Source organism: Mesoplodon bidens (assembly GCF_964165515.1).
Source record: "Mesoplodon bidens genome assembly, contig: HAP1_SCAFFOLD_1250, whole genome shotgun sequence".
NCBI classification, from domain to species: domain Eukaryota; kingdom Metazoa; phylum Chordata; class Mammalia; order Artiodactyla; family Ziphiidae; genus Mesoplodon; species Mesoplodon bidens.
Window position 1 is genome coordinate 21,093 of NW_027671392.1, and position 25,355 is coordinate 46,447.

General features: G+C 52.8%; 3 protein-coding genes and 3 pseudogenes across 6 annotated transcripts; all 6 read left to right on the forward strand.

The window, feature by feature from the left end:
* The first annotated feature begins 1,395 nt into the window (after nucleotides 1-1,395).
* LOC308611464 (acetylcholine receptor subunit beta-like) lies at nucleotides 1,396-4,314 on the forward strand. The gene is made up of 4 exons (XM_081260225.1): nucleotides 1,396-2,025; nucleotides 2,523-2,704; nucleotides 3,044-3,206; nucleotides 3,511-4,314. Exons 1-4 carry the CDS (start codon nucleotides 1,810-1,812, stop codon nucleotides 3,622-3,624), a joined length of 675 nt encoding a protein of 224 aa, XP_081116351.1. The 5' UTR covers nucleotides 1,396-1,809; the 3' UTR covers nucleotides 3,625-4,314.
* A 620-nt stretch (nucleotides 4,315-4,934) lies between these two features.
* Nucleotides 4,935-7,088, forward strand: LOC308611469 (uncharacterized protein SPEM2-like; annotated as a pseudogene). The gene is made up of 4 exons: nucleotides 4,935-5,075; nucleotides 5,238-5,295; nucleotides 5,428-6,697; nucleotides 6,998-7,088. The product of its transcript is annotated as an uncharacterized protein SPEM2-like (transcript).
* Nucleotides 7,089-7,221: 133 nt separating this feature from the next.
* On the forward strand, nucleotides 7,222-10,957 carry LOC308611461 (uncharacterized protein). Its single transcript, XM_081260222.1, has 4 exons — nucleotides 7,222-7,567; nucleotides 7,716-7,773; nucleotides 7,892-8,201; nucleotides 9,551-10,957. The coding sequence occupies exons 1-4, from the start codon at nucleotides 7,430-7,432 to the stop codon at nucleotides 10,578-10,580; spliced, it is 1,536 nt and encodes a 511-aa protein (XP_081116348.1). The 5' UTR covers nucleotides 7,222-7,429; the 3' UTR covers nucleotides 10,581-10,957.
* Nucleotides 10,958-12,516: 1,559 nt separating this feature from the next.
* On the forward strand, nucleotides 12,517-15,003 carry LOC308611465 (acetylcholine receptor subunit beta-like). Its single transcript, XM_081260226.1, has 4 exons — nucleotides 12,517-13,146; nucleotides 13,644-13,825; nucleotides 14,165-14,327; nucleotides 14,632-15,003. The coding sequence occupies exons 1-4, from the start codon at nucleotides 12,931-12,933 to the stop codon at nucleotides 14,743-14,745; spliced, it is 675 nt and encodes a 224-aa protein (XP_081116352.1). The 5' UTR covers nucleotides 12,517-12,930; the 3' UTR covers nucleotides 14,746-15,003.
* Nucleotides 15,004-16,055: 1,052 nt separating this feature from the next.
* LOC308611470 (uncharacterized protein SPEM2-like) lies at nucleotides 16,056-18,209 on the forward strand (annotated as a pseudogene). Its single transcript has 4 exons — nucleotides 16,056-16,196; nucleotides 16,359-16,416; nucleotides 16,549-17,818; nucleotides 18,119-18,209. The product of its transcript is annotated as an uncharacterized protein SPEM2-like (transcript).
* Nucleotides 18,210-18,893: 684 nt separating this feature from the next.
* On the forward strand, nucleotides 18,894-20,815 carry LOC308611471 (uncharacterized protein SPEM3-like; annotated as a pseudogene). Its single transcript has 2 exons — nucleotides 18,894-18,924; nucleotides 19,673-20,815. The product of its transcript is annotated as an uncharacterized protein SPEM3-like (transcript).
* The last annotated feature ends 4,540 nt before the right edge of the window (nucleotides 20,816-25,355 follow it).

Sequence of the window (25,355 nt, forward strand, 5' to 3'; positions counted from 1 at the left end):
CATACTAGAGGGTGTTTTTCATAAAAAAAATATCCCTTTAGTTCCAGGCTCTTAATTCTTTACCCATTTCCCTGGGTCTTTAGTGGGTACTTCCCATTCTGTGGTAGTTTCAGGAGGGGGAGTCCTAGAGGAATTTTTCTTTCACGTGGAGCAACATCCCCCCAAAATTGCCCCTATATTTAAACTTATTATCATAAAACATAACAACAGAGCTGTAGTCCACCTTCCTGGCACGGCGCTGCCTTGCAGTTTCGCCTTCCGTTGCTTCATGACTTTGTCATGGTGCAATGGCTCCAGGATGGCTTCCAACATCCAACAACTCACCAGAGACCATCAAGGAGTGGGGATATCAGTGTGTGATGAGAAACTTAGAAAAAGAGGGGACAGATAAGCATGAGGAATAAAGAGACAAGAGAAGTGTTCTGTGGACTTTTGAGGACATCCAACCCAGCCCCATCCCACAGGGCCTGATGAGGACCTAAACTATCCCTGCTTTCCCTCCATCGCTGTCTAGCTAAATCCGTTATCCCCAAGGCCCTAGAGCTGCACTGTCAATTACAGTAGCCACTAGCCAAAGGCCTATTAGAATGTAAATTACTTAAAGTTAAGGAAAATTAATTCTATTAAAAATTAAGTTAAAAAGTTAAAAATTCTCTTCCTCAGGGAACAGAATTTCCCTGACATCCAATTCTGTTCCCTGGCAGTCCAGTTGTTGGGACTTGGCGCTTTCACTGATGTGGCGGTGGTTCAATCCCTGGTCGGGGAATTCAGACCCTGCAAGCTTCATGGCTTGGCCAGAAAAAAAAAAAGAAATTCTCTTCCTCAGTGCCATGATCTTCTAAGTGCTCAGTAGCCACATGGAGCTAGTGGCTACTGCATTGGACGGCACAGATTTAGAACATTTCCATCATCATGAAAAATGCTATTGGAGAGCAGTGCTTTAGAGTTTAGAGCAATTTTCCTTTCCCTGTCACCCACGCCCAGCATCTTAAAGCTCCCCCAGAGCGCAGAGAACTTAATTCTTTTTAGGGTGGCTCAGAAGCCACCCTCTGGGGAGGAGGTAAGATGTAGGGATGGACACCCAATGCCTGATTTCCCCAGACTGTGAGAAAGAGCCCAGGCTTCAGTTTTCCTCATCTGGTCTCTTGGGTCACGACCAGATGTATGCAAACTTGCCTCCCCCATTCTGGGCTGTGTTTGGGGCTCTTGGTTGATCTGATTTACATTTTAACGGGATCAATGTGGCTGCTCTGTTGAGAACAGTCAGCAGGGGGGACAAAGGATGAAGCAAAGAGGAGGCCTTTGTAATAACTCAGATCTGAGGTAATGGTGGCTTGTACCAGGATGGTAGTGGTAGATGGGATAAGTCATCAGTTTCAGGATATATGTTGAAGGTAGAGCCAATAGGGTTTGGTATGGATTGGATATGGGATGAGAGAGAGGAGAGCTGAGAATGACTCCAAGGGATTTGGCCTGAGCCACAGGAAAGATCGAGTTGTCATTTATGACCTGAGGAAGACTGTGTGGGGAGTCGGTGGTGAGGGAATTAAGTTTTGGACATGTTAAGGTCGAGGTGTCTATTGGACACCCAAATGGAGAGGTTAAGTAGGCAGGTGGATACAAGTGTGGAATTTAGGGGAATCAGTCCAGGTTGGAGGTATAAATGTAGGAGTTATTTGCATGCAGTTGGCCCTTCCAAAAGCCTGTCCTTGAGTGGGCTGGAAACACGGTCACTGATTATGCCAGGGAGATTGCTTTCTGGCAAAGCCTAATCCTTCCGCCTTCCCCTCTGTCCCCCAAGTAGAGCAGATGGGGCTCTCGATCTTTGCCCTGCTGACCCTTACTGTGTTCCTGCTGCTGCTGGCAGACAAAGTGCCTGAGACCTCCCTGTCTGTCCCCGTCATTATCAAATACCTCATGTTTACCATGGTCCTCGTCACCTTCTCAGTCATCCTTAACATCGTAGTCCTCAACCTGCACCATCGCTCACCCCACACCCACCAAATGCCCCTTTGGGTCCGTCAGGTAAGAAGATCTCCTCTCCAACCTGTGTTAACTCTCAATCCTAGTATTTGGCTTTTTGTCCAGGTATCGCTCCTCACTCCCACCAACTTTCAACCTTCCCTTTCACAGACCTGAGGGAGAACTACAACTCCTGGTAGAGTGTCAAAGTGCCAAGGTCTTTGGGTGTTGAAATGTTGCCCAATTAATTTTATCCTCCCATCATTAACATTGCGTAGATCCCAGACTCTCTTCATCAATACTTCTCTCCTTCGTGGGTCCCAAGGAAGCATTCTCAGGGTTAGGTACTATCAGGGTGGAAGCCCTCAGAACTTTTCTTTCCAGTCAGGATGCCTCCTAACCCCCTTAAGGACTCTTGGGCTGTGTAGTTGCATTTCATCTGTGGGATGCATGCACGCATGCGCAGGAATGGGCACGTGCCGTGGGGGTGGTTGGCGGCTTCCCTTCTGGTCTGAAAGCATAAGAGCCCCCTCCAAGACGGCTCTTCTTCTACTCAGCAGATCTTTATCCACAAACTCCCTCCGTATCTGGGTCTGAAGAGACCCAAACCTGAGAGAGACCAGATACCGGAGCCACCTCCTATACCTCTCAGGGATTCTCCAGGAAGTGGCTGGGGTCGGGGAACAGATGAATATTTCATCCGCAAGCCACCACATGATTTTCTCTTCCCCAAACCCAACAGGTAGTATCTACTCCCCACGGCCCACGTAGAAGGGAGAGGGAGAACTACAGTTCCCAGAAGACTGTGCGGAGGCAGGCGTCCTAAGCTCTCAGAGGATGTTGTGGTCGAGCATCATGGGAGTTGTAGTACCCCTTCTGTTGCCCACTTTGCGGGGAGGTGGGAACTAAAGCGTAAGGGAATAGGAGGAATTGCGGAAGGCTAGAGAGGTCGCCGCTGCTGAAGAGAACCTGAAGGGCTCTCTCACGTTTTGAAACCTGGATGGGCGTTGGAGGAGGGAGCTGGGGCGGGGCCTAGAGCACCCACGCAGGCCGTCTTTGTGCCCCGGTCGTGGCCAAACAGACTCGCCTCTTCCACGTTCCAGCCTGAACTGTCTGCCCCGGACCTGCGGCCATTTATCGATGGTCCAAGCCGGGCTGTGTGCCTGCCTCCCGACCTACGGGAGGTCGTTTCTTCAATCAGCTACACCGCTCAACAGCTGCGGGAACAGGAGGACCACGAAGCTGTGACTCCAAAGAGGGTGGGTTAAGGCAAGGCCTGGGTGGCCTTGGCTCCACCGGCAAACTTAGGCTCCGCCCCCAGAACTCGATTATTTTTCTGATTGGAAGTTTGCCTCACTTGGTCCCGCCCCCTGGCTTCCCACTTGTTCTTTACTCACATCCGTCGCCCGCAGTTTCGCTCTCTGCTATTCTGCGGGCCCGCCCTTGTCTCAAAGCTGTGGTATGAGGACCTGGGTGCGGTACAGGGCCTTGAGGCCGCCTTCCCTGGTTGTCTGGAGCCCAGGAACAGTTTAATCTTCCTACCCCCAGTTGAAGGAGGACTGGCAGTTTGTGGCCATGGTGGTGGACCGCCTCTTCCTGTGGACCCTCGTCATCTTTCTGGATGCCACGTACCACTTGCCCCCTCCCGACCCCTTTCCTTGAGGACGAGAGGGCCGAGACCGAGGACCTCGGCCACTTGAGTTGAGAGTTTGATAGTACTCTCAAGTCCTATCCCTTTCTGCATCTTAACTCCTTCACTAGGAGTCCAATCCTCTCCTCATTTCGTTTCTAGGGAGGAAGCCCAAGTGGGACTGGGCAGCTGGGGGCCTTGGGCCCACCTGACATGCACTATCTGCTTATTTACTCTTTTGCTTCTTGAAGAAGCCCCATTGGATATTCACATCTAGGTTGGCAATGAATGGAACAAAGAACAAGAACTAGATTGTAAGCCTTCTGAGGGCAGGAACTATGGCTGTTCACTGTAATATCCCCAGCACCGAGCACAGATCCTAACCTATACAGCCGGTACCTCTGATTGAATGAAGAGGGAAATTATGTTTTCTGTAAGGAAATACACTAAGTAATAGTGCTTATGTGGGCATGTTGGGACTAGTGGTCGTTTTTTCTTTGTTTTGACCTTTCTGTACTTTATTGTATTTTGTAATATGTATTATCTTTAGGATAAGAAAAGGTTCTTTCTAAAAGGATGCATTTGTAATGAGGATAAAAAAGCACACTGTAAAAACCTCAAGTTCCAGCTTTGATGCTCAAACTTTGGACAAGCTACTAAACTGCTCTGTGCCTCAGTTTCTCCATCTGTAAAATGAAGCGAATAATAGTATCTGCCCCCTAGTCTGAGGATCATAGGAGAAGATGAGAACAAAAGCATTATACAGTATACGTCAGAGGTTACAACCTGGTGTGTTTTGTGTGGCCCATGTTGTTGGCCAGCAGAGTTTAAAATTTGAATTGGTTTGCTACTTTTAAAATGTGGATATTTCACAGAGCAATTTGGATTTCTGGCTTCCCTTGAAACTTTTTAAGAACTGCAGGCTAGTTCTAAGAAGCCCAACAGGCTACGTAAGCGGTCCTAATGTCTTGAACAATGAAATGGAGGAAATCCTATATGCATGATCCAGTCACTATGAAGACTGTCTCTCATCTGTAGCAACCCTGCTTGCAAATCAAGTTAAGCAAGGCCCCATGGAGACAGAAGGACAGACTGAACTCTGGGGACTAGGCTCCATGTAGTGGGAGCCGAGGGCAGAGACGGCCACCTAAAGGACCAGCTGAGTGGATGAAAGATTGGACAACTCCGCATTGTGACTCCCTGCAATGTGCCTCATTATGACCATGGTCCCTCACCTGTTGGGGGGTGTCCCCAGGTCCTGGCATGAGTGCAGTGTGGGTCAGGGCCGGTGGGGTTGGGGGGGTGGGGCGTCCCACGGCTCAGGCGGCCCTAGGACCCGCCCACCATGGAACAGCAGCTCTGGTATGACAACCTGGGGTGCTGCCATCAATACCAAGAAAGTACCCAGAATGCGGAGGACTTCCTACTCCTGTTGCTGGGCATTGTCATTCTTGTCAGCATTGGGATCAGCATGGCAACTATGGTCAGCGATGGTTGGGGATCACCAGTAGGGGTGAAGATGGCTGAGGGTGGGAACCAGCTGCAGCCTGCACCTCCGTCTGCAGGAACGGTCTTGGCTGGGAGTGGTGGTGAGGGTAGAGAGCCTGGCCTTCATTTTCACCCACCCCACCCCACCCCACCCCAGATATGGCATGGGCTCCAGAATGCCTTAGACAAGACCATGTATTGTATTATTCAGAAAAGTAACTACAGAAGACAGCTAGGAGGCACCCCGCCTCGCCATTCCCAGGGCCCTAGAAACCCAGGCTCCCAGGTTCCCAACCCTGAAATCTTCTGACAGTTGCCCTGCCCTCACGGACTCTCGACTCCCACAGATGAAATCTCACAGGCTTGTGAAAGTTCCTCCAAACATCCTCCAGCCAAGGCCCAAGACATCCACATGCACTGCACCCTGGACCCTGTGGAAGTGAGAATGGCCCGGTCCACTTGCTACTCCTCGTCCTCCTACCACCATCTCCGCAACCGTAGCCGCAGCTGCAGCCGCCACCCCTGAAGCCACCAGGGGAGGCCCAAGAATTTAGAAAATTCCCCTCCAGCTGCTCAGGCTTCCGTAGGCCGCATCGCCTCCACGGGATGTCACAGCTGCCTCCGATGCCCTCCTTTAGCTGGGAGGACCCGGACTCCTACCTGGAGGAGGAGGACCAGCTTTCCTTCCCACAACCCAAGTACCCGTGGGGGTGCTGGGGAGGGCTCTACCGGCAGATGGGTCTGCCCTCCAACGTGGGCCTCTGGGGTCGACAGGGTGGGATCCTGGCCATCCAGCCACCAGCCTGTCTCTACCTGTCGCCCGAGCTGCACCGCATGCCCAAGCGTGTGGAGGCCAAGTCTGAGCTAGGGCTGCAGTCCTTCGGGGCCCCTTGCTCGCCATCCCGCATCTGGGGCAATGTGGATGCTGACCAGTGGACCTCGTCTCCACCACTTACCCGACGGCTGCCCCCTAACAGCTCGTGGGTCCCTGGGGGGCACAGAACTTACCCCTCAGGGGGCCATCTCCCGTATGACTCCTGGGATCAGCGGCGGCGTGGTCTGGAGGGCTCTGAGCCTCCATCAGCTCTGGTGCCTCAGGGCTACCGGCCCGAAGCCTGGCAGCGCAACTCCCCACCGGCCCACGGGCGGAGCCTCCACAGCTGTGCTCACAGCCAGCCCAACCACAGCCCGCGCCACTCCACGGGACACTTGAACTACTCCCGGGATCCCCACGAGGTGCGGCGCTGGGCGGCCGAATGGGCAGAGATGCTGCCTGTGCGGCACCCTCTGGCCGCCTCCGCCTCCCTCACGGTGCTGGCCGAGGCCTCTACCAGCGGGCCTCGGATTCCAGCTCAGCGCTGCTCCTCCGCCCCTCCCAGACTCTGCCCGACGTCCAGGCTACCGAACACCCTCCACCCCCGCCCACCTTCATGCCACTCAGCCGGAACCCAGGGGGAAATGCCAACTACCAGGTGTATGACAGCCTGGAGTTGAAGCGGCAAGTGCGGGAAGCCAAGCGCGGGCCAACTCGCTGCTACCTTCCACCTCGGCCTCGAGGCCCTCTCTGCACGGAAGCCAGGCTGGGAAAATGAACTGGCCAGCAGCTAATGGGGGCGGGTGGGGAGCGGCAGGGCATGGAGAGAGGAATAAAGAGCGCCATGGTCCAGAAAACATTGGCGGTCTGTGGCTTGGAAGCGCCACTCCTTCTGCCAGCTTGGGTCCCTGCCTTTGGCTTCCTGCAATAAGAAGCCAGTGTCCCCTTCTGGGCCTGAGGGTCCCCTTGGTTTAGTGGCCACAGTCCTGCCAGCAGGCCCCTCCTGGTCCGATACCATGCACTAAGTAGATCTGCAGCTGCAGTCTCCACACCACTGGTCTCTGGGCACCTCCTCTGTGTCTCAGCTGTCCCTGTCCCCAAAGAGCCTCAAACAAGAAGCTGCTTCCAAACTGGGAGGTTCCACATCTGGGCAGGTCCAGCTCCACAGCCAGTGAAGGGCATGAAGAAGGCTGAGGCTCTGGACTCCAGCCAGGCCTTCCGCAGGGCTCTGAGGCCAAGGTCTTTCTAGTCTCAGGAGGGGCCAAGAGATGGAATGTGACATTTGAACAAGTGAGTCAGTGGGCGGTGAGTGAATGTTTGACACCTCGAGGGGAGGTGTGCCGGCCTCCGGGCCCTGTTTGGCTGTCCAGGCTCAGCTTACCTCACCCGGGGAACCATGGAATGCCACGCCTGGCCCTCCTTTTCGTCCCCCTCCCTCACTGTGACGCCACCACCTGCCCCATTATGACCCAGTCTGTCTCCCAGTATACATATATGGAGGCCAGCGGACCCAGGCAGTCCTGGGACCCCCGGCCATGGCTGAGCAAACCCATTACCTAGCCGAGGCGTGCTCTGGCACCACACCCAGGAAATGCCAAGACCTAGGAGACTCAATTCTTCTGATCCTGGTCAGCATCATCTTGCTCAATGTGTGGATCAACGTGGTGACTCTGGTGAGGGCAGGATCTGGGCAGTGTGGTTGGGGGAGCCCTGGGGTCTTGAAGGGGCTGAGATGGGATGGCTGCTGCAGTGTGGCCGGACAAGGGTTGGATTTCAGGGCTCACCCTGATCCCGAACTCCACGCTCCCTTGCTTCCCTCAGCTCTGGATGCATCTGAAGAGATTCTTGCGGGCAGGTTTCAACCGTATTTTCCCCAAAGGTAAGTGGGCGCCAGTGTGGCCTCAGGGGATGTGGGCCTGTCCCCTTTCTTCTATCCCTGCCTTGATTCTCAGCCCCTCAGGAACCCAGGCCCTGTCCCATCTCGCCTTTCCCTGCAGACAAGCAAGCCAGCTGTGGAGGCAGCCATCGCATGTGCTGCTCCGTGGATCCCAAGAACCTGTGTTCAAGAGTTTCTCCCCGCTTCCACCATCGCCCGAGCTTCCTGCACAGGCACCCAAACCACCTTGAATCCTGGATACCAGAAACAGATGATGAGACGGCTTCTAAGTGCTGCTGGATGCCGCCGCAGTGTGGACGGGCTCGGGCTTCCACGGAGGCTCCACGGGGACTGTGGAAGGAGGGGGTAGTGGGAGCTGGGGAGGCCCCTCCGTTCACAGCCTTAAAGTCCAAAGCCACCTTTAACTCCAGGTGAGAGACATCTTCCAAGCTCCGCAGGATAAGCAAGGTGGACGTGGTTCCACTCTGCCTGCCCCAAGAGAGCAAGACTAAGACCCCAGACTATGACTCAGCCCAGGCCCCAGCCCGGGCCCAGACCTGCCCCCCAGTTCAGCTCCCTGCACATTCTCCTGCCAAGGCCCAGACCTTCTCCTACAAGCACCCCTCTGTGCACGCCCCACCTCAGGCCCAGACTTGCTCCACACTCCACCTCCCTGAGCACACTACCCCCCAGGCCCAGACCCCCTCACCAGCCCTCACCCCTGAGCACAGCCCTGCCCAGGTCCATGGCCCGGAGCATACCTCAGCCCATACCCCAGCCCAGGCCCAAGCCCAGGCCCCCTCACATGCCTCAGCCCAATTCCTGGGCCACACTTCTCTCTGCACCCTGACCCATGCTCATCTGACCTATACCCATGCCAACACTCTGGTCCCTCCCCCAACTTCTGCCCCTGCTACTACTCCTGCCCTAGCCCCTACACCAGCCCCTGTCCCGATCTCTGCCACAACCTCTGTCCCAGCACTGGTCATGGCCCTGACGACCCCTCCAGTCCCTTCCACCACCCGTACCCCCATCCTAGATTCTATTCTCTCTACCTTGTCTACCTTCGACCAAGGCCTCTCCTCTGGCCATGTGGTCTACTATGCCCGCAGCATAAAGCAGAACTTATTCCATGTGTGTCCCCCTCAGAACTCTGGGTACTCCAGAAATGACTTGGGTACCCTCTCCAGGCCCCAAGAGGGGCATGGTCTGGTGAGCTCTGGTACAGCTGAGCAAACACTGAAGCAATGTAGTGGGGACAGTGCCAAGCCCTCCACAGGGTCCATACTGGGTTACGTGGAGTTGGGGACTATGGAATGGAAGATCCCAAATGATGCCAAAGACAAATTTGTACAGTCCAAGACCTTCACTCACTGTAGCTCCCACCCTTGCCAGTCTGAGAAGAGAAACACGGATCCCCAGACTCCAGTCTACCCCAAATTCCTGGTGTACTCCAAGGATGCTGCACCTTCTCAACCTTGCTTCCATTCTCCGACCAGTGCCCAGAGCTCACCATGCACCATGCCTCCACCATGCACTCTTTCTCTGCCTCTTGTTTTCCCAGATCCTTTGTCCTTCATCAACACAGCAACCACCAGAAGCCCTCCGCCTTAATACAAACCCCCACCTTTCCCCCAACCTCCAAGTCTCCTCAGTCTGTCCTCTCTCCCCAGGGCCCCATCCCTCCCCAGTTATCCACTACTTCCCAAACCCCAAACCAGCCCCAACCCCCAGAACTTCATGAGAGTCTAGGTCTCAACCAATGCTCTGTCCTCCAAAGGACCCCAGGCCTTACCGGAGACACAGGCCTCCCCAAGAACCCAGGCCTTGCTCAAGATCCAGGCCTCCACGAACTTCGAGGCCTTACCAAAGACCCTTACCTCTGCAAGAATCCAAGCCTTTCCCAAGACTCTGACCTTCAGAAGAATCCAGTCATTACCCAAGATTCTTGGCCACAGAAGAGTCCATGCCATGCCCAAGACTCTGCAGTCAACAAGAGCTCAGTCCTTTGCCAGGAGTCTGATCTCCATAAGAGCCCAGGTCCTGTGCAAACCGCTCGCCTCCATAAGGGCTCAAGCCTTACCCGAGACTCCGGAGACTACAAGAATCCAGGCCTGACCCAAGCTTCTGGAGTCTGCAGGAGCCAAGGCCTTACTCAAGATTCTGACCTCCATAAGAATCCTGGCCTTACCCAAGATGCTGGAATTTACAGGAGCTCAGAACATACCCATGACCCTAACTTCCACGAGGACTCAGGAATTAATCGAGATCCTGGCCCCCATAAGGGTCCAGCCCTTACTCAAGACTCTGGCTTATCCAAGAGACGAGGCCTCCATAACAACTCAGGCCTTATCCCAAACCCTGGCCTCCACAAGAACCCTCTAGGAACTGACTCTGTCCAAGTTTTGGGCCCACGTCAGACCCAAAAGTCATTTATATCTGAGACAGTTCCTCGAAAGGAGGATGCAGGGCAGCACATACCATGGACTTCTGTCCCACCCAGTCACAACTCCTGCTCTGCCAAGGCTCAGGGGGCCTACAATGACCTGCTAACCTCCTCGCAGCGAACAGGCAGCCAAGCCTGGGTGTACCACCCGATACCATCCCCCCAGCCTGCCAGAACTATCGCCAGATGTCTACGCCTCCCAAAACCAGCAGGCACCCGGCTAGGGCATGTGGTCTTTGATGCCCGCCAGAGACAGCAGACAGGGTCAAGTGCGAAGCTCTGTCTCCCAGGCGCCTTCATAGGGCCACATCCAGCTGCCGGAGTCCAGCTCCAGCGAGTCAAGGGATACCCGAGGGATAGATAGCGTCGGCGAAGGAAATAAATCTATTACACTTCTTAAAGTATCAGCATTGCATGTTTCTCTCTCTTCTTTATTGTTTACAATCACAGGTTTATATATTGTAGTTGATTACATTACCAGGTATGTGACCAAACAATCTTAGCACAATCAAACCTCAAAATGTTCTATAAAGATTTTTTTTTAAAAAATATATCCCCTAGTTTCTAGATGTCCTATTAAAATATTTCCCAAGTTCCCATTAATCACAGGTTATTTCTTAGTAACCAAGCCAAGCAGTTATATGATTATTTTAGTTGTAAAAGTTGAAGCTACTTGTTCCTATTTCTCTTCTTGCATGGGCAACCTTTTACAATGGTTCCACGAAAATATTTACAATGTACCCTGCATGCCCTTTCTCGTTGTTTCCTTCAACTGAGACAGTGCTTTCTCCCTATCCTAGCAACTAATTCTGCTCCAGGCATTTGCTTTTCTAGAATTAATCTTCCTTTATAATAGAACCATAAATTTCCTATGTGATCAGGAACTCCAGCCCATGGCCATAACTCCATACTAGAGGGTGTTTTTCATAAAAAAAATATCCCTTTAGTTCCAGGCTCTTAATTCTTTACCCATTTCCCTGGGTCTTTAGTGGGTACTTCCCATTCTGTGGTAGTTTCAGGAGGGGGAGTCCTAGAGGAATTTTTCTTTCACGTGGAGCAACATCCCCCCAAAATTGCCCCTATATTTAAACTTATTATCATAAAACATAACAACAGAGCTGTAGTCCACCTTCCTGGCACGGCGCTGCCTTGCAGTTTCGCCTTCCGTTGCTTCATGACTTTGTCATGGTGCAATGGCTCCAGGATGGCTTCCAACATCCAACAACTCACCAGAGACCATCAAGGAGTGGGGATATCAGTGTGTGATGAGAAACTTAGAAAAAGAGGGGACAGATAAGCATGAGGAATAAAGAGACAAGAGAAGTGTTCTGTGGACTTTTGAGGACATCCAACCCAGCCCCATCCCACAGGGCCTGATGAGGACCTAAACTATCCCTGCTTTCCCTCCATCGCTGTCTAGCTAAATCCGTTATCCCCAAGGCCCTAGAGCTGCACTGTCAATTACAGTAGCCACTAGCCAAAGGCCTATTAGAATGTAAATTACTTAAAGTTAAGGAAAATTAATTCTATTAAAAATTAAGTTAAAAAGTTAAAAATTCTCTTCCTCAGGGAACAGAATTTCCCTGACATCCAATTCTGTTCCCTGGCAGTCCAGTTGTTGGGACTTGGCGCTTTCACTGATGTGGCGGTGGTTCAATCCCTGGTCGGGGAATTCAGACCCCGCAAGCTTCATGGCTTGGCCAGAAAAAAAAAAGAAATTCTCTTCCTCAGTGCCATGATCTTCTAAGTGCTCAGTAGCCACATGGAGCTAGTGGCTACTGCATTGGACGGCACAGATTTAGAACATTTCCATCATCATGAAAAATGCTATTGGAGAGCAGTGCTTTAGAGTTTAGAGCAATTTTCCTTTCCCTGTCACCCACGCCCAGCATCTTAAAGCTCCCCCAGAGCGCAGAGAACTTAATTCTTTTTAGGGTGGCTCAGAAGCCACCCTCTGGGGAGGAGGTAAGATGTAGGGATGGACACCCAATGCCTGATTTCCCCAGACTGTGAGAAAGAGCCCAGGCTTCAGTTTTCCTCATCTGGTCTCTTGGGTCACGACCAGATGTATGCAAACTTGCCTCCCCCATTCTGGGCTGTGTTTGGGGCTCTTGGTTGATCTGATTTACATTTTAACGGGATCAATGTGGCTGCTCTGTTGAGAACAGTCAGCAGGGGGGACAAAGGATGAAGCAAAGAGGAGGCCTTTGTAATAACTCAGATCTGAGGTAATGGTGGCTTGTACCAGGATGGTAGTGGTAGATGGGATAAGTCATCAGTTTCAGGATATATGTTGAAGGTAGAGCCAATAGGGTTTGGTATGGATTGGATATGGGATGAGAGAGAGGAGAGCTGAGAATGACTCCAAGGGATTTGGCCTGAGCCACAGGAAAGATCGAGTTGTCATTTATGACCTGAGGAAGACTGTGTGGGGAGTCGGTGGTGAGGGAATTAAGTTTTGGACATGTTAAGGTCGAGGTGTCTATTGGACACCCAAATGGAGAGGTTAAGTAGGCAGGTGGATACAAGTGTGGAATTTAGGGGAATCAGTCCAGGTTGGAGGTATAAATGTAGGAGTTATTTGCATGCAGTTGGCCCTTCCAAAAGCCTGTCCTTGAGTGGGCTGGAAACACGGTCACTGATTATGCCAGGGAGATTGCTTTCTGGCAAAGCCTAATCCTTCCGCCTTCCCCTCTGTCCCCCAAGTAGAGCAGATGGGGCTCTCGATCTTTGCCCTGCTGACCCTTACTGTGTTCCTGCTGCTGCTGGCAGACAAAGTGCCTGAGACCTCCCTGTCTGTCCCCGTCATTATCAAATACCTCATGTTTACCATGGTCCTCGTCACCTTCTCAGTCATCCTTAACATCGTAGTCCTCAACCTGCACCATCGCTCACCCCACACCCACCAAATGCCCCTTTGGGTCCGTCAGGTAAGAAGATCTCCTCTCCAACCTGTGTTAACTCTCAATCCTAGTATTTGGCTTTTTGTCCAGGTATCGCTCCTCACTCCCACCAACTTTCAACCTTCCCTTTCACAGACCTGAGGGAGAACTACAACTCCTGGTAGAGTGTCAAAGTGCCAAGGTCTTTGGGTGTTGAAATGTTGCCCAATTAATTTTATCCTCCCATCATTAACATTGCGTAGATCCCAGACTCTCTTCATCAATACTTCTCTCCTTCGTGGGTCCCAAGGAAGCATTCTCAGGGTTAGGTACTATCAGGGTGGAAGCCCTCAGAACTTTTCTTTCCAGTCAGGATGCCTCCTAACCCCCTTAAGGACTCTTGGGCTGTGTAGTTGCATTTCATCTGTGGGATGCATGCACGCATGCGCAGGAATGGGCACGTGCCGTGGGGGTGGTTGGCGGCTTCCCTTCTGGTCTGAAAGCATAAGAGCCCCCTCCAAGACGGCTCTTCTTCTACTCAGCAGATCTTTATCCACAAACTCCCTCCGTATCTGGGTCTGAAGAGACCCAAACCTGAGAGAGACCAGATACCGGAGCCACCTCCTATACCTCTCAGGGATTCTCCAGGAAGTGGCTGGGGTCGGGGAACAGATGAATATTTCATCCGCAAGCCACCACATGATTTTCTCTTCCCCAAACCCAACAGGTAGTATCTACTCCCCACGGCCCACGTAGAAGGGAGAGGGAGAACTACAGTTCCCAGAAGACTGTGCGGAGGCAGGCGTCCTAAGCTCTCAGAGGATGTCGTGGTCGAGCATCATGGGAGTTGTAGTACCCCTTCTGTTGCCCACTTTGCGGGGAGGTGGGAACTAAAGCGTAAGGGAATAGGAGGAATTGCGGAAGGCTAGAGAGGTCGCCGCTGCTGAAGAGAACCTGAAGGGCTCTCTCACGTTTTGAAACCTGGATGGGCGTTGGAGGAGGGAGCTGGGGCGGGGCCTAGAGCACCCACGCAGGCCGTCTTTGTGCCCCGGTCGTGGCCAAACAGACTCGCCTCTTCCACGTTCCAGCCTGAACTGTCTGCCCCGGACCTGCGGCCATTTATCGATGGTCCAAGCCGGGCTGTGTGCCTGCCTCCCGACCTACGGGAGGTCGTTTCTTCAATCAGCTACACCGCTCAACAGCTGCGGGAACAGGAGGACCACGAAGCTGTGACTCCAAAGAGGGTGGGTTAAGGCAAGGCCTGGGTGGCCTTGGCTCCACCGGCAAACTTAGGCTCCGCCCCCAGAACTCGATTATTTTTCTGATTGGAAGTTTGCCTCACTTGGTCCCGCCCCCTGGCTTCCCACTTGTTCTTTACTCACATCCGTCGCCCGCAGTTTCGCTCTCTGCTATTCTGCGGGCCCGCCCTTGTCTCAAAGCTGTGGTATGAGGACCTGGGTGCGGTACAGGGCCTTGAGGCCGCCTTCCCTGGTTGTCTGGAGCCCAGGAACAGTTTAATCTTCCTACCCCCAGTTGAAGGAGGACTGGCAGTTTGTGGCCATGGTGGTGGACCGCCTCTTCCTGTGGACCCTCGTCATCTTTCTGGATGCCACGTACCACTTGCCCCCTCCCGACCCCTTTCCTTGAGGACGAGAGGGCCGAGACCGAGGACCTCGGCCACTTGAGTTGAGAGTTTGATAGTACTCTCAAGTCCTATCCCTTTCTGCATCTTAACTCCTTCACTAGGAGTCCAATCCTCTCCTCATTTCGTTTCTAGGGAGGAAGCCCAAGTGGGACTGGGCAGCTGGGGGCCTTGGGCCCACCTGACATGCACTATCTGCTTATTTACTCTTTTGCTTCTTGAAGAAGCCCCATTGGATATTCACATCTAGGTTGGCAATGAATGGAACAAAGAACAAGAACTAGATTGTAAGCCTTCTGAGGGCGGGAACTATGGCTGTTCACTGTAATATCCCCAGCACCGAGCACAGATCCTAACCTATACAGCCGGTACCTCTGATTGAATGAAGAGGGAAATTATGTTTTCTGTAAGGAAATACACTAAGTAATAGTGCTTATGTGGGCATGTTGGGACTAGTGGTCGTTTTTTCTTTGTTTTGACCTTTCTGTACTTTATTGTATTTTGTAATATGTATTATCTTTAGGATAAGAAAAGGTTCTTTCTAAAAGGATGCATTTGTAATGAGGATAAAAAAGCACACTGTAAAAACCTCAAGTTCCAGCTTTGATGCTCAAACTTTGGACAAGCTACTAAACTGCTCTGTGCCTCAGTTTCTCCATCTGTAAAATGAAGCGAATAATAGTATCTGCCCCCTAGTCTGAGGATCATATGAGAAGATGAGAACAAAAGCATTATACAGTATACGTCAGAGGTTACAACCTGGTGTGTTTTGTGTGGCCCATGTTGTTGGCCAGCAGAGTTTAAAATTTGAATTGGTTTGCTACTTTTAAAATGTGGATATTTCACAGAGCAATTTGGATTTCTGGCTTCCCTTGAAACTTTTTAAGAACTGCAGGCTAGTTCTAAGAAGCCCAACAGGCTACGTAAGCGGTCCTAATGTCTTGAACAATGAAATGGAGGAAATCCTATATGCATGATCCAGTCACTATGAAGACTGTCTCTCATCTGTAGCAACCCTGCTTGCAAATCAAGTTAAGCAAGGCCCCATGGAGACAGAAGGACAGACTGAACTCTGGGGACTAGGCTCCATGTAGTGGGAGCCGAGGGCAGAGACGGCCACCTAAAGGACCAGCTGAGTGGATGAAAGATTGGACAACTCCGCATTGTGACTCCCTGCAATGTGCCTCATTATGACCATGGTCCCTCACCTGTTGGGGGGTGTCCTCAGGTCCTGGCATGAGTGCAGTGTGGGTCAGGGCCGGTGGGGTTGGGGGGGTGGGGCGTCCCACGGCTCAGGCGGCCCTAGGACCCGCCCACCATGGAACAGCAGCTCTGGTATGACAACCTGGGGTGCTGCCATCAATACCAAGAAAGTACCCAGAATGCGGAGGACTTCCTACTCCTGTTGCTGGGCATTGTCATTCTTGTCAGCATTGGGATCAGCATGGCAACTATGGTCAGCGATGGTTGGGGATCACCAGTAGGGGTGAAGATGGCTGAGGGTGGGAACCAGCTGCAGCCTGCACCTCCGTCTGCAGGAACGGTCTTGGCTGGGAGTGGTGGTGAGGGTAGAGAGCCTGGCCTTCATTTTCACCCACCCCACCCCACCCCACCCCAGATATGGCATGGGCTCCAGAATGCCTTAGACAAGACCATGTATTGTATTATTCAGAAAAGTAACTACAGAAGACAGCTAGGAGGCACCCCGCCTCGCCATTCCCAGGGCCCTAGAAACCCAGGCTCCCAGGTTCCCAACCCTGAAATCTTCTGACAGTTGCCCTGCCCTCACGGACTCTCGACTCCCACAGATGAAATCTCACAGGCTTGTGAAAGTTCCTCCAAACATCCTCCAGCCAAGGCCCAAGACATCCACATGCACTGCACCCTGGACCCTGTGGAAGTGAGAATGGCCCGGTCCACTTGCTACTCCTCGTCCTCCTACCACCATCTCCGCAACCGTAGCCGCAGCTGCAGCCGCCACCCCTGAAGCCACCAGGGGAGGCCCAAGAATTTAGAAAATTCCCCTCCAGCTGCTCAGGCTTCCGTAGGCCGCATCGCCTCCACGGGATGTCACAGCTGCCTCCGATGCCCTCCTTTAGCTGGGAGGACCCGGACTCCTACCTGGAGGAGGAGGACCAGCTTTCCTTCCCACAACCCAAGTACCCGTGGGGGTGCTGGGGAGGGCTCTACCGGCAGATGGGTCTGCCCTCCAACGTGGGCCTCTGGGGTCGACAGGGTGGGATCCTGGCCATCCAGCCACCAGCCTGTCTCTACCTGTCGCCCGAGCTGCACCGCATGCCCAAGCGTGTGGAGGCCAAGTCTGAGCTAGGGCTGCAGTCCTTCGGGGCCCCTTGCTCGCCATCCCGCATCTGGGGCAATGTGGATGCTGACCAGTGGACCTCGTCTCCACCACTTACCCGACGGCTGCCCCCTAACAGCTCGTGGGTCCCTGGGGGGCACAGAACTTACCCCTCAGGGGGCCATCTCCCGTATGACTCCTGGGATCAGCGGCGGCGTGGTCTGGAGGGCTCTGAGCCTCCATCAGCTCTGGTGCCTCAGGGCTACCGGCCCGAAGCCTGGCAGCGCAACTCCCCACCGGCCCACGGGCGGAGCCTCCACAGCTGTGCTCACAGCCAGCCCAACCACAGCCCGCGCCACTCCACGGGACACTTGAACTACTCCCGGGATCCCCACGAGGTGCAGCGCTGGGCGGCCGAATGGGCAGAGATGCTGCCTGTGCGGCACCCTCTGGCCGCCTCCGCCTCCCTCACGGTGCTGGCCGAGGCCTCTACCAGCGGGCCTCGGATTCCAGCTCAGCGCTGCTCCTCCGCCCCTCCCAGACTCTGCCCGACGTCCAGGCTACCGAACACCCTCCACCCCCGCCCACCTTCATGCCACTCAGCCGGAACCCAGGGGGAAATGCCAACTACCAGGTGTATGACAGCCTGGAGTTGAAGCGGCAAGTGCGGGAAGCCAAGCGCGGGCCAACTCGCTGCTACCTTCCACCTCGGCCTCGAGGCCCTCTCTGCACGGAAGCCAGGCTGGGAAAATGAACTGGCCAGCAGCTAATGGGGGCGGGTGGGGAGCGGCAGGGCATGGAGAGAGGAATAAAGAGCGCCATGGTCCAGAAAACATTGGTGGTCTGTGGCTTGGAAGCGCCACTCCTTCTGCCAGCTTGGGTCCCTGCCTTTGGCTTCCTGCAATAAGAAGCCAGTGTCCCCTTCTGGGCCTGAGGGTCCCCTTGGTTTAGTGGCCACAGTCCTGCCAGCAGGCCCCTCCTGGTCCGATACCATGCACTAAGTAGATCTGCAGCTGCAGTCTCCACACCACTGGTCTCTGGGCACCTCCTCTGTGTCTCAGCTGTCCCTGTCCCCAAAGAGCCTCAAACAAGAAGCTGCTTCCAAACTGGGAGGTTCCACATCTGGGCAGGTCCAGCTCCACAGCCAGTGAAGGGCACGAAGGAGGCTGAGGCTCTGGACTCCAGCCAGGCCTTCCGCAGGGCTCTGAGGCCAAGGTCTTTCTAGTCTCAGGAGGGGCCAAGAGATGGAATGTGACATTTGAACAAGTGAGTCAGTGGGCGGTGAGTGAATGTTTGACACCTCGAGGGGAGGTGTGCCGGCCTCCAGGCCCTGTTTGGCTGTCCAGGCTCAGCTTACCTCACCCGGGGAACCATGGAATGCCACGCCTGGCCCTCCTTTTCGTCCCCCTCCCTCACTGTGACGCCACCACCTGCCCCATTATGACCCAGTCTGTCCCCAGTATACATATATGGAGGCCAGCGGACCCAGGCAGTCCTGGGACCCCCGGCCATGGCTGAGCAAACCCATTACCTAGCCGAGGCGTGCTCTGGCACCACACCCAGGAAATGCCAAGACCTAGGAGACTCAATTCTTCTGATCCTGGTCAGCATCATCTTGCTCAACGTGTGGATCAACGTGGTGACTCTGGTGAGGGCAGGATCTGGGCAGTGGGGTTGGGGGAGCACTGGAGTTGTAAAGGGGCGGAGTTGGGAGTGCTTCTGGGGTTTGGCCAGAGAAGGGTTGGATTTCAGGTCTCACCTTGATCCCGGCCTCCCCCCTCCCCTTCTTCCCTCAGCTCTGGATGCATCTGAAGAGATTCTTGTGGGCACGTTTCAATCGTATTTTCCACAAAGATGAGTGGGCAGCAGCGTGGCCTCAGGGGATGTGGGCCTGTCCCCTTTCTTCTATCCCTGACTTGATTGTCAGCCCCTCAGGAACCTAGGCCCTGTCCCAATTCACTTTTCCCTGCAGACTAGCAAGACAGCTGTGTAGGCAGCCATCGCATGTGCATGCGCTGCTCCGTGGATCCAAAGAACATGTGTTCAAGAGTTTCTCCCTGGTTCCGCCATCGCCCAAGCTTCTGGCTCAGGCACCCAAAACACCTTGACTGCTGGATACCAGAAATAGATGATGAAACGGCTTCTATGTGCTACTGGATGCCTCCTCAGTGCGGACTCCTTGTGCTTCCAAGGAGGCTCCACGGGGACTGTGGAAGGAGGGGGTCGTGGGAGCTGGGGAGGACCCTCCGTTCACAGCCTTAAAGTCCCAAGCCACCTTTAACTCCAGGTGAGAGACATCTTCCAAGCTCCGCAGGATAAGCAAGGTGAACATGGTTCCAATGCGCCTGCCCCAAAGAGCAAGATTAAGACCCCAGACTATGACTCAGCCCAGGCCCCAGCCCGAGTCCAGAACTGCCCCCCAGTTCAGCTCCCTGCACATTCTCCTGCCAAGGCCCAGACCCTCTCCTACAACCACCTCTCTGTGCACGCCCCACCTCAGGCCCAGACTTGCTTCACATTACAAACCCGTTAGCACACTATCGCCGAGGTCCAGACCCCCTCACCAGCCCTCAACCCTGAGCACAGCCCTGCCCAGGTCCATGGCCTTGAGCACACCTCAGCCCATACCCCAGCCCAGGCCCAAGACCAGGCCCACTCACATGCCTCTGCCCAGTCCCTGGGCCACACTTCTCTCTGCACCCTGACCCATGCTCATCTGACCTATACCCATGCCAACACTCTGGTCCCTCCCCCAACTTCTGCCCCTGCTACTACTCCTGCCCTAGCCCCTACACCAGCCCCTGTCCCGATCTCTGCCACAACCTCTGTCCCAGCACTGGTCATGGCCCTGACGACCCCTCCAGTCCTTTCCACCACCCGTACCCCCATCCTAGATTCTATTCCCTCTACGTTGTCTGCCTTCAGCCAGGGCCTCTCCTCCGGGCATGTGGTCTATGATGCCCGGAGTGTAAAGCAGAACTTATTCCATGTGTGTCCCCCTCAGAACTCTGGGTACTCCAGAAATGACTTGGGTACCCTCTCCAGGCCCCAAGAGGGGCATGGTCTGGTGAGCTCTGGTACAGCTGAGCAAACACTGAAGCAATGTAGTGGGGACAGTGCCAAGCCCTCCACAGGGTCCATACTGGGTTACGTGGAGTTGGCGACTATGGAATGGAAGATCTCAAATGATGCCAAAGACAAATTTGTACAGTCCAAGACCTTCACTTACATCCTTTCAGGTCTGAGAAGAGAAACACGGATGCCCAGACTCCCGTCTACCCCAAATTCCTGGTGTACTCCAAGGATGCTGCACCTTCTCAACCTTGCTTCCATTCTACGACTGGTGCCCAGAGCTCACCATGCCCCATGCCTCCACCATGCACTCTTTCTCTGCCTCTTGTTTTCCAAGATCCTTTGTCCTTCATCAACACAGCAACCACCAGAAGCCCTCCGCCTTAATACAAACCCCCACCTTTCCCCCAACCTCCAAGTCTCCTCAGTCTGTCCTCTCTCCCCAGGGCCCCATCCCTCCCCAGTTATCCACTACTTCTCAAACCCCAAACAAGCCCCAAACCCATGAACTTTATGAGAGTCTAGGCCTCAACCAAGGTTCTGTCCTCCAAAGGACCCCAGGAGCTTCTAAAGGCTGTAGAGTTTCCAGAAATGCAGGCCTTACTCCAAATCTGGGCTTCCACAAGAACCAGGGCCTTACCGGAGACACAGGCCTCCCCACGAACCCAGGCCTTGCTCAAGATCCAGGCCTCCACGAACTTTGATGCCTTACCGAAGACCTTTACCTCTTCAAGAATTCAAGCCTTGGGCTTCCCTGGTGGCACAGTGGTTGAGAATCTGCCTGCCAATGCAGGGGACACGGGTTCGAGCCCTGCTCTGGGAAGATCCCACATGCCGCGGAGCGACTAGGCCCGTGAGCCACAACTACTGAGCCTGCGTGTCTGGAGCCTGTGCTCCGCAACAAGAGGGGCCGCGACAATGAGAGGCCTGTGCACCGCGATGAAGAGTGGGCCCTGCTCGCCGCAACTAGAGAAAGACCTCGCACAGAAACGAAGACCCAACACAGCCAAAAATAAATAAATAAATAAATAACATATAATAAATAAATTAAAAAAGACTTGCTTAAAAAAAAAAAAAAAAAAAAAAGAATTCAAGCCTTTCCCAAGACTCTGACCTTCAGAAGAATCCAGTCATTACCCAAGATTCTGGCTCCCAGAAGATCTTAGGTTCTACTCTATATGGACGTTTCTTTAAAAGGCTATATATCATCCAACCCTCTGACCTCCACAAGAACACATCAGTTCTCCAAAGTTCTTACATTCAGAGGAGCTCAGCCTTTATGCATGATTCTGGAGTCTATAGGAATCTAGAACGAAACCAAGAGACTGTACTCTATAAAAGTCGAGGGCTTTCTGAAAAAACTCTCTTCCATCATAGCCCACACCCTTTTCAAGATTCTGGATGTGACAAGAGTACAGGTAATGCCCAAGATTCAGCAGTCTCTAGGAGTCCAGACTTTACCCAAGATTCTGGTACACAGAAGAGTCCATACCTTGCCCAAGACTCTGCATTCAACAAGAGCTCAGTCCTTTGCCAGGCATGTGGTCTCCATAAGAGCCCAGGCCTTGTGCAAACCCCTCGCCTCCATAAGGGCTCAAGCCTTACCTGAGACTCAGGAGACTACAAGAATCCAGGTCTGACCTAAGATTCTGGAGTCTGCAGGAGCCAAGGCCTTACTCAAGATTCTGATCTCCATAAGAATCCAGGCCTTTCCCAAGCCACTGAAGGCAAAAGGAGATGTGGCCTTACCCAAGGTGGTGGAATTTACAGGAGCTCAGACCATATCCATGACCCTAACTTCCACAAGTACTCAGGAATTAATCGAGATCCTGGCCTACACAAGAACCCTGTGGGAACTGACTCTGTCCAAGTTTTGGGCGCACACCAGACCCAAAAGTCATTTATATCTGAGGCAGTTCCTCGAAAGGAGGATGCAGGGCAGCACGTACCATGGACTTCTGTCCCACCCAGTCACAACTCCTGCTCTTCCAAGGCTCAAGGGGCCTACAATGACCTGCTAACCTCCTCGCAGCAAGCAGGCAGCCAAGACTAGGTGTACCACCCCATGGATACAGTTCCTCCAGCCTGCCACAACTATCAGGTATGCAGCTAGGGCGTGTGATCTTTGACTCCCGCCAGAGACAGTTCAGAGCAGGCAGGGACAAGTGCAAAGCTCTGTCTCCCAGGCGCCTTCACTGAGAGACATCCAACAACTCACCGGAGACCATCAAGTAGTGGGGATATCAGTGTGTGATGAGAAACCTAGAAAAAGAGGGGACAGATATGCATGAGGAATAAAGAGACAAGAGAATTCGTCTGTGGTTGTTTGAGGACATCCAACCGAGCCCCATCACACAGGTCCTGATGAGGACCAAAATTATCCCTGCTTTCCTTCCATCGCTGTCTAGCTAAATCCGTTATCCCCAAGGCCCTAGAGCTGCATTGTCATTTACAGTAGCCACTATCCAAATGCCTATTAGAATGTAAATTAGTTAAAAGTAAGGAAAATTAATTCTATTAAAAATTAAGTTAAAATTTAAAAATTCTCTTCCTCAGGGAACAGAATTTCCCTGGCATCCAATTCTGTTCCCTGGCAGTCCAGTTGTTGAGACTTGGCGTTTTCACTGCTGTGGCTGGGGTTCAATCCGTGGTCAGGGAAATCAGACCCCACAAGCTTCATGGCTTGGACAGAAACAAAAGAGAAAATTCTGTTCATCAGTGCCATGATCTTCTAAGTGCTCAGTAGCCACATGGAGCTAGTGGCTACTGTATTGGACGGCACAGATTTAGAACATTTCCATCGTAATGGAAAATGCTATTGGAGAGCAGTGCTTTAGAGTTTAGAGCAATTTTCCTTTCCCTGTCACACACCCCCAGCATCTTAAATCTCCCCCAGAGTGCAGAAAACTTAGTTCTTTTTAGGGTGGCTCAGAAACCACCCTCTGGGGAGGAGGTAACATGTAGGGATGGACACCCAATGCCTGATTTCCCCAGCCTGTGAGAAAGAGCCCAGGCTTCAGTTTTCCTCATCTGGTCTCTTGAGTCACGACCACATGTATGGAAACTTGCCCCCACATGCTGGGCTGTGTTTTGGGCTCTTGGTTACTGAGGGAGAAGACCTCTCTTTGTCAGTGAGTAGGAAACCTTGTGTTTTAGGCTCCCCAAATTGAGGCCTGGATTCTGAGGGTCCCCTCCTTCATAGGCCTCAATTTTTTCGAGGTGTCTGCACTTAATTTTCTTGCCCATGGACTTAGGCCTAGTTCACTGTGGAGACAGAACCCTGGGAAAAAGGAATGTAAGAATTCCTGGTCCAGTATGCATTGGTCTAATCTGTGAGCGTGTCTCTGGTGTCCTTTCTTTCTGTCCTATTATTCTGGCTCCTAGTTTCATCCTGGACTTAAGCTGTGTCCATGATAGCACTGTTTGCTGAAAGCCATTTCCATCCCCTGATAATTTTTCATTGCCGTGCCCTAGCCCAGCTGGGGTTTCCTCTGGACTTGATTTTCAGTCCTGATAACTCTTCTGTATACACACATAAGCTGCGAGATTCCAAAGTGTTTTCCCTGCCACCACTTGTGTGTCTGAGGTGGGCAAGACTAATGTGTCCCTTCCCTGAGTCAGATGTCCATCCCTGGGTCACTACATGCACACTATCGGTGTGTTCTTGTCTAACGTTACCACCACCGATTCCAAGGAGATACATCCCAGCTGGAGAGCCCATTTCCAACACCTCTCTGGCTCAGCTCCGACCTTGGGCAAGTCATGTGCAACCTTTCTAGGCTTGCAGTCTCATCTCTATCTGAAGTTATAATTGCACACAAGAACCCTTCTAGATTCAAATGACCAGGGCGCCTCTACTCCCAAGTGAGATGTAGAGTCCCCTATTTCTCCGCATGCCCTAGTGTATGCCCCTCATTATTGTTATTCAGATCCATCCTATTAGGCCTCTGTTCTAACCCCAAGGAGTGTTTGTGCGGTTGACCTGGCCTTGTAAAAACACAGCAGAGTTTATCTCCATAGAAACTACAACTTCCATCAGGCACTACCTCAACGGAACAGGAAAGGATGTGGGTGCGTGGCCCCAATGCCCTGGTAGCTTTGAAGACAAACTACAACTCCCAGGGTAGCCGTGAGATCTCTGCAGAGCGAAAGGAGTGACTGAACTCTGACTGGAGGCCGGGCTGGTCCGGAACCACCCCGACAGTCTCCCAAAAGAGGTGTGCTTATAATTTAGGGGCGTGGCCTTGCCAGCAGCAGGAAGAAGTTACCTGTTGAATCTTCCTATCCATTCTCTTCCCAGCCTTTGTAGCTAACCTTAAGAGGGAAGCTGGAAACCACTAGCCTCTTCAGAAAAGGAGGTAAGGGGACGTAGACAAGGGGCAGCGAAGGAGGCTATTGCATTCCTTAGGAGGGGCCAAACAGCTACTTTCTACCTGCTGAGTCAGGTGAAATGTTGACACTTGCACAGACAAACCTGACTCAAGTCACAATTCAACCTATGGATGTGGAGCTTACCGTTACTGCAGGATCCAATATGGAGACTCTACCTTCTCCAATCATGCAGAAGACCCCAACTCAGCCTCAAGAGGCACCTCAGGACGTTGTAGTTCCATCTCCATTCCAGCAGGAGGTGACAGTTCCAACTCCAAGCAAGCATCAAGGTCAGCATTCAACATCATCCAGCGTCACAGTTCATCATGTGGACCTAGAGCAAGCCACAACTCCAGAACCCACTGTGGAGGCTGGACATTCTACAGCCCTACAGCAGACTACAGCTCCCCCTCCAAAACACCCTGAGGTGGTACTTTCACAACCAAACCTGACACAATCACACTTCCACCTGTGGACCTTGGAGTTAACATATCTCAGCAACCAAGGCCATCTGAGACAGTTCTTTTACCTTCGACTCAGTATTCATTATCCACAGGTCTTCCTGGTATAAAATATACCCCAGAAAAGAAGCAGCCATAACAGAATGCCACCACAAACATCAGCATATGTGAGCTCTGTACCTGCAAAAATGAGACGTTGTCATGTGTTGGTCTCAGCCCAAAGCAGAAGCTCCACAGTGTGCCTAAGCCAGAACCTAACGCCTACAATGGCATCTTCACCGTCATGTAAGAATTGCCTTTCCTTATTTGTTCTCTCCATTCTGCCTGAACTAGCAGCCTTTCTTCAAGTCTTCCTGGGTCCTCCTTATCTCCCCGATCCACATTGACTTACTTTCTATTTCCACCTTTTGTT

Bases quoted from the DNA above. Each gene is read 5' to 3' on its own strand.
- LOC308611464 (XM_081260225.1), top strand. From the start codon at position 1,810: ATGGGGCTCTCGATCTTTGCCCTGCTGACCCTTACTGTGTTCCTGCTG. The intron at 2,026-2,522 runs GTAAGAAGATCT...TCTACTCAGCAG, and splicing joins TGCCCCTTTGGGTCCGTCAG to ATCTTTATCCACAAACTCCC. The intron at 2,705-3,043 runs GTAGTATCTACT...GTGGCCAAACAG, and splicing joins CTCTTCCCCAAACCCAACAG to ACTCGCCTCTTCCACGTTCC.
- LOC308611461 (XM_081260222.1), top strand. From the start codon at position 7,430: ATGGCTGAGCAAACCCATTACCTAGCCGAGGCGTGCTCTGGCACCACA. The intron at 7,774-7,891 runs GTAAGTGGGCGC...CTTTCCCTGCAG, and splicing joins CAACCGTATTTTCCCCAAAG to ACAAGCAAGCCAGCTGTGGA. The intron at 8,202-9,550 runs GTGAGAGACATC...TGTCCTCCAAAG, and splicing joins AAAGCCACCTTTAACTCCAG to GACCCCAGGCCTTACCGGAG.
- LOC308611465 (XM_081260226.1), top strand. From the start codon at position 12,931: ATGGGGCTCTCGATCTTTGCCCTGCTGACCCTTACTGTGTTCCTGCTG. The intron at 13,147-13,643 runs GTAAGAAGATCT...TCTACTCAGCAG, and splicing joins TGCCCCTTTGGGTCCGTCAG to ATCTTTATCCACAAACTCCC. The intron at 13,826-14,164 runs GTAGTATCTACT...GTGGCCAAACAG, and splicing joins CTCTTCCCCAAACCCAACAG to ACTCGCCTCTTCCACGTTCC.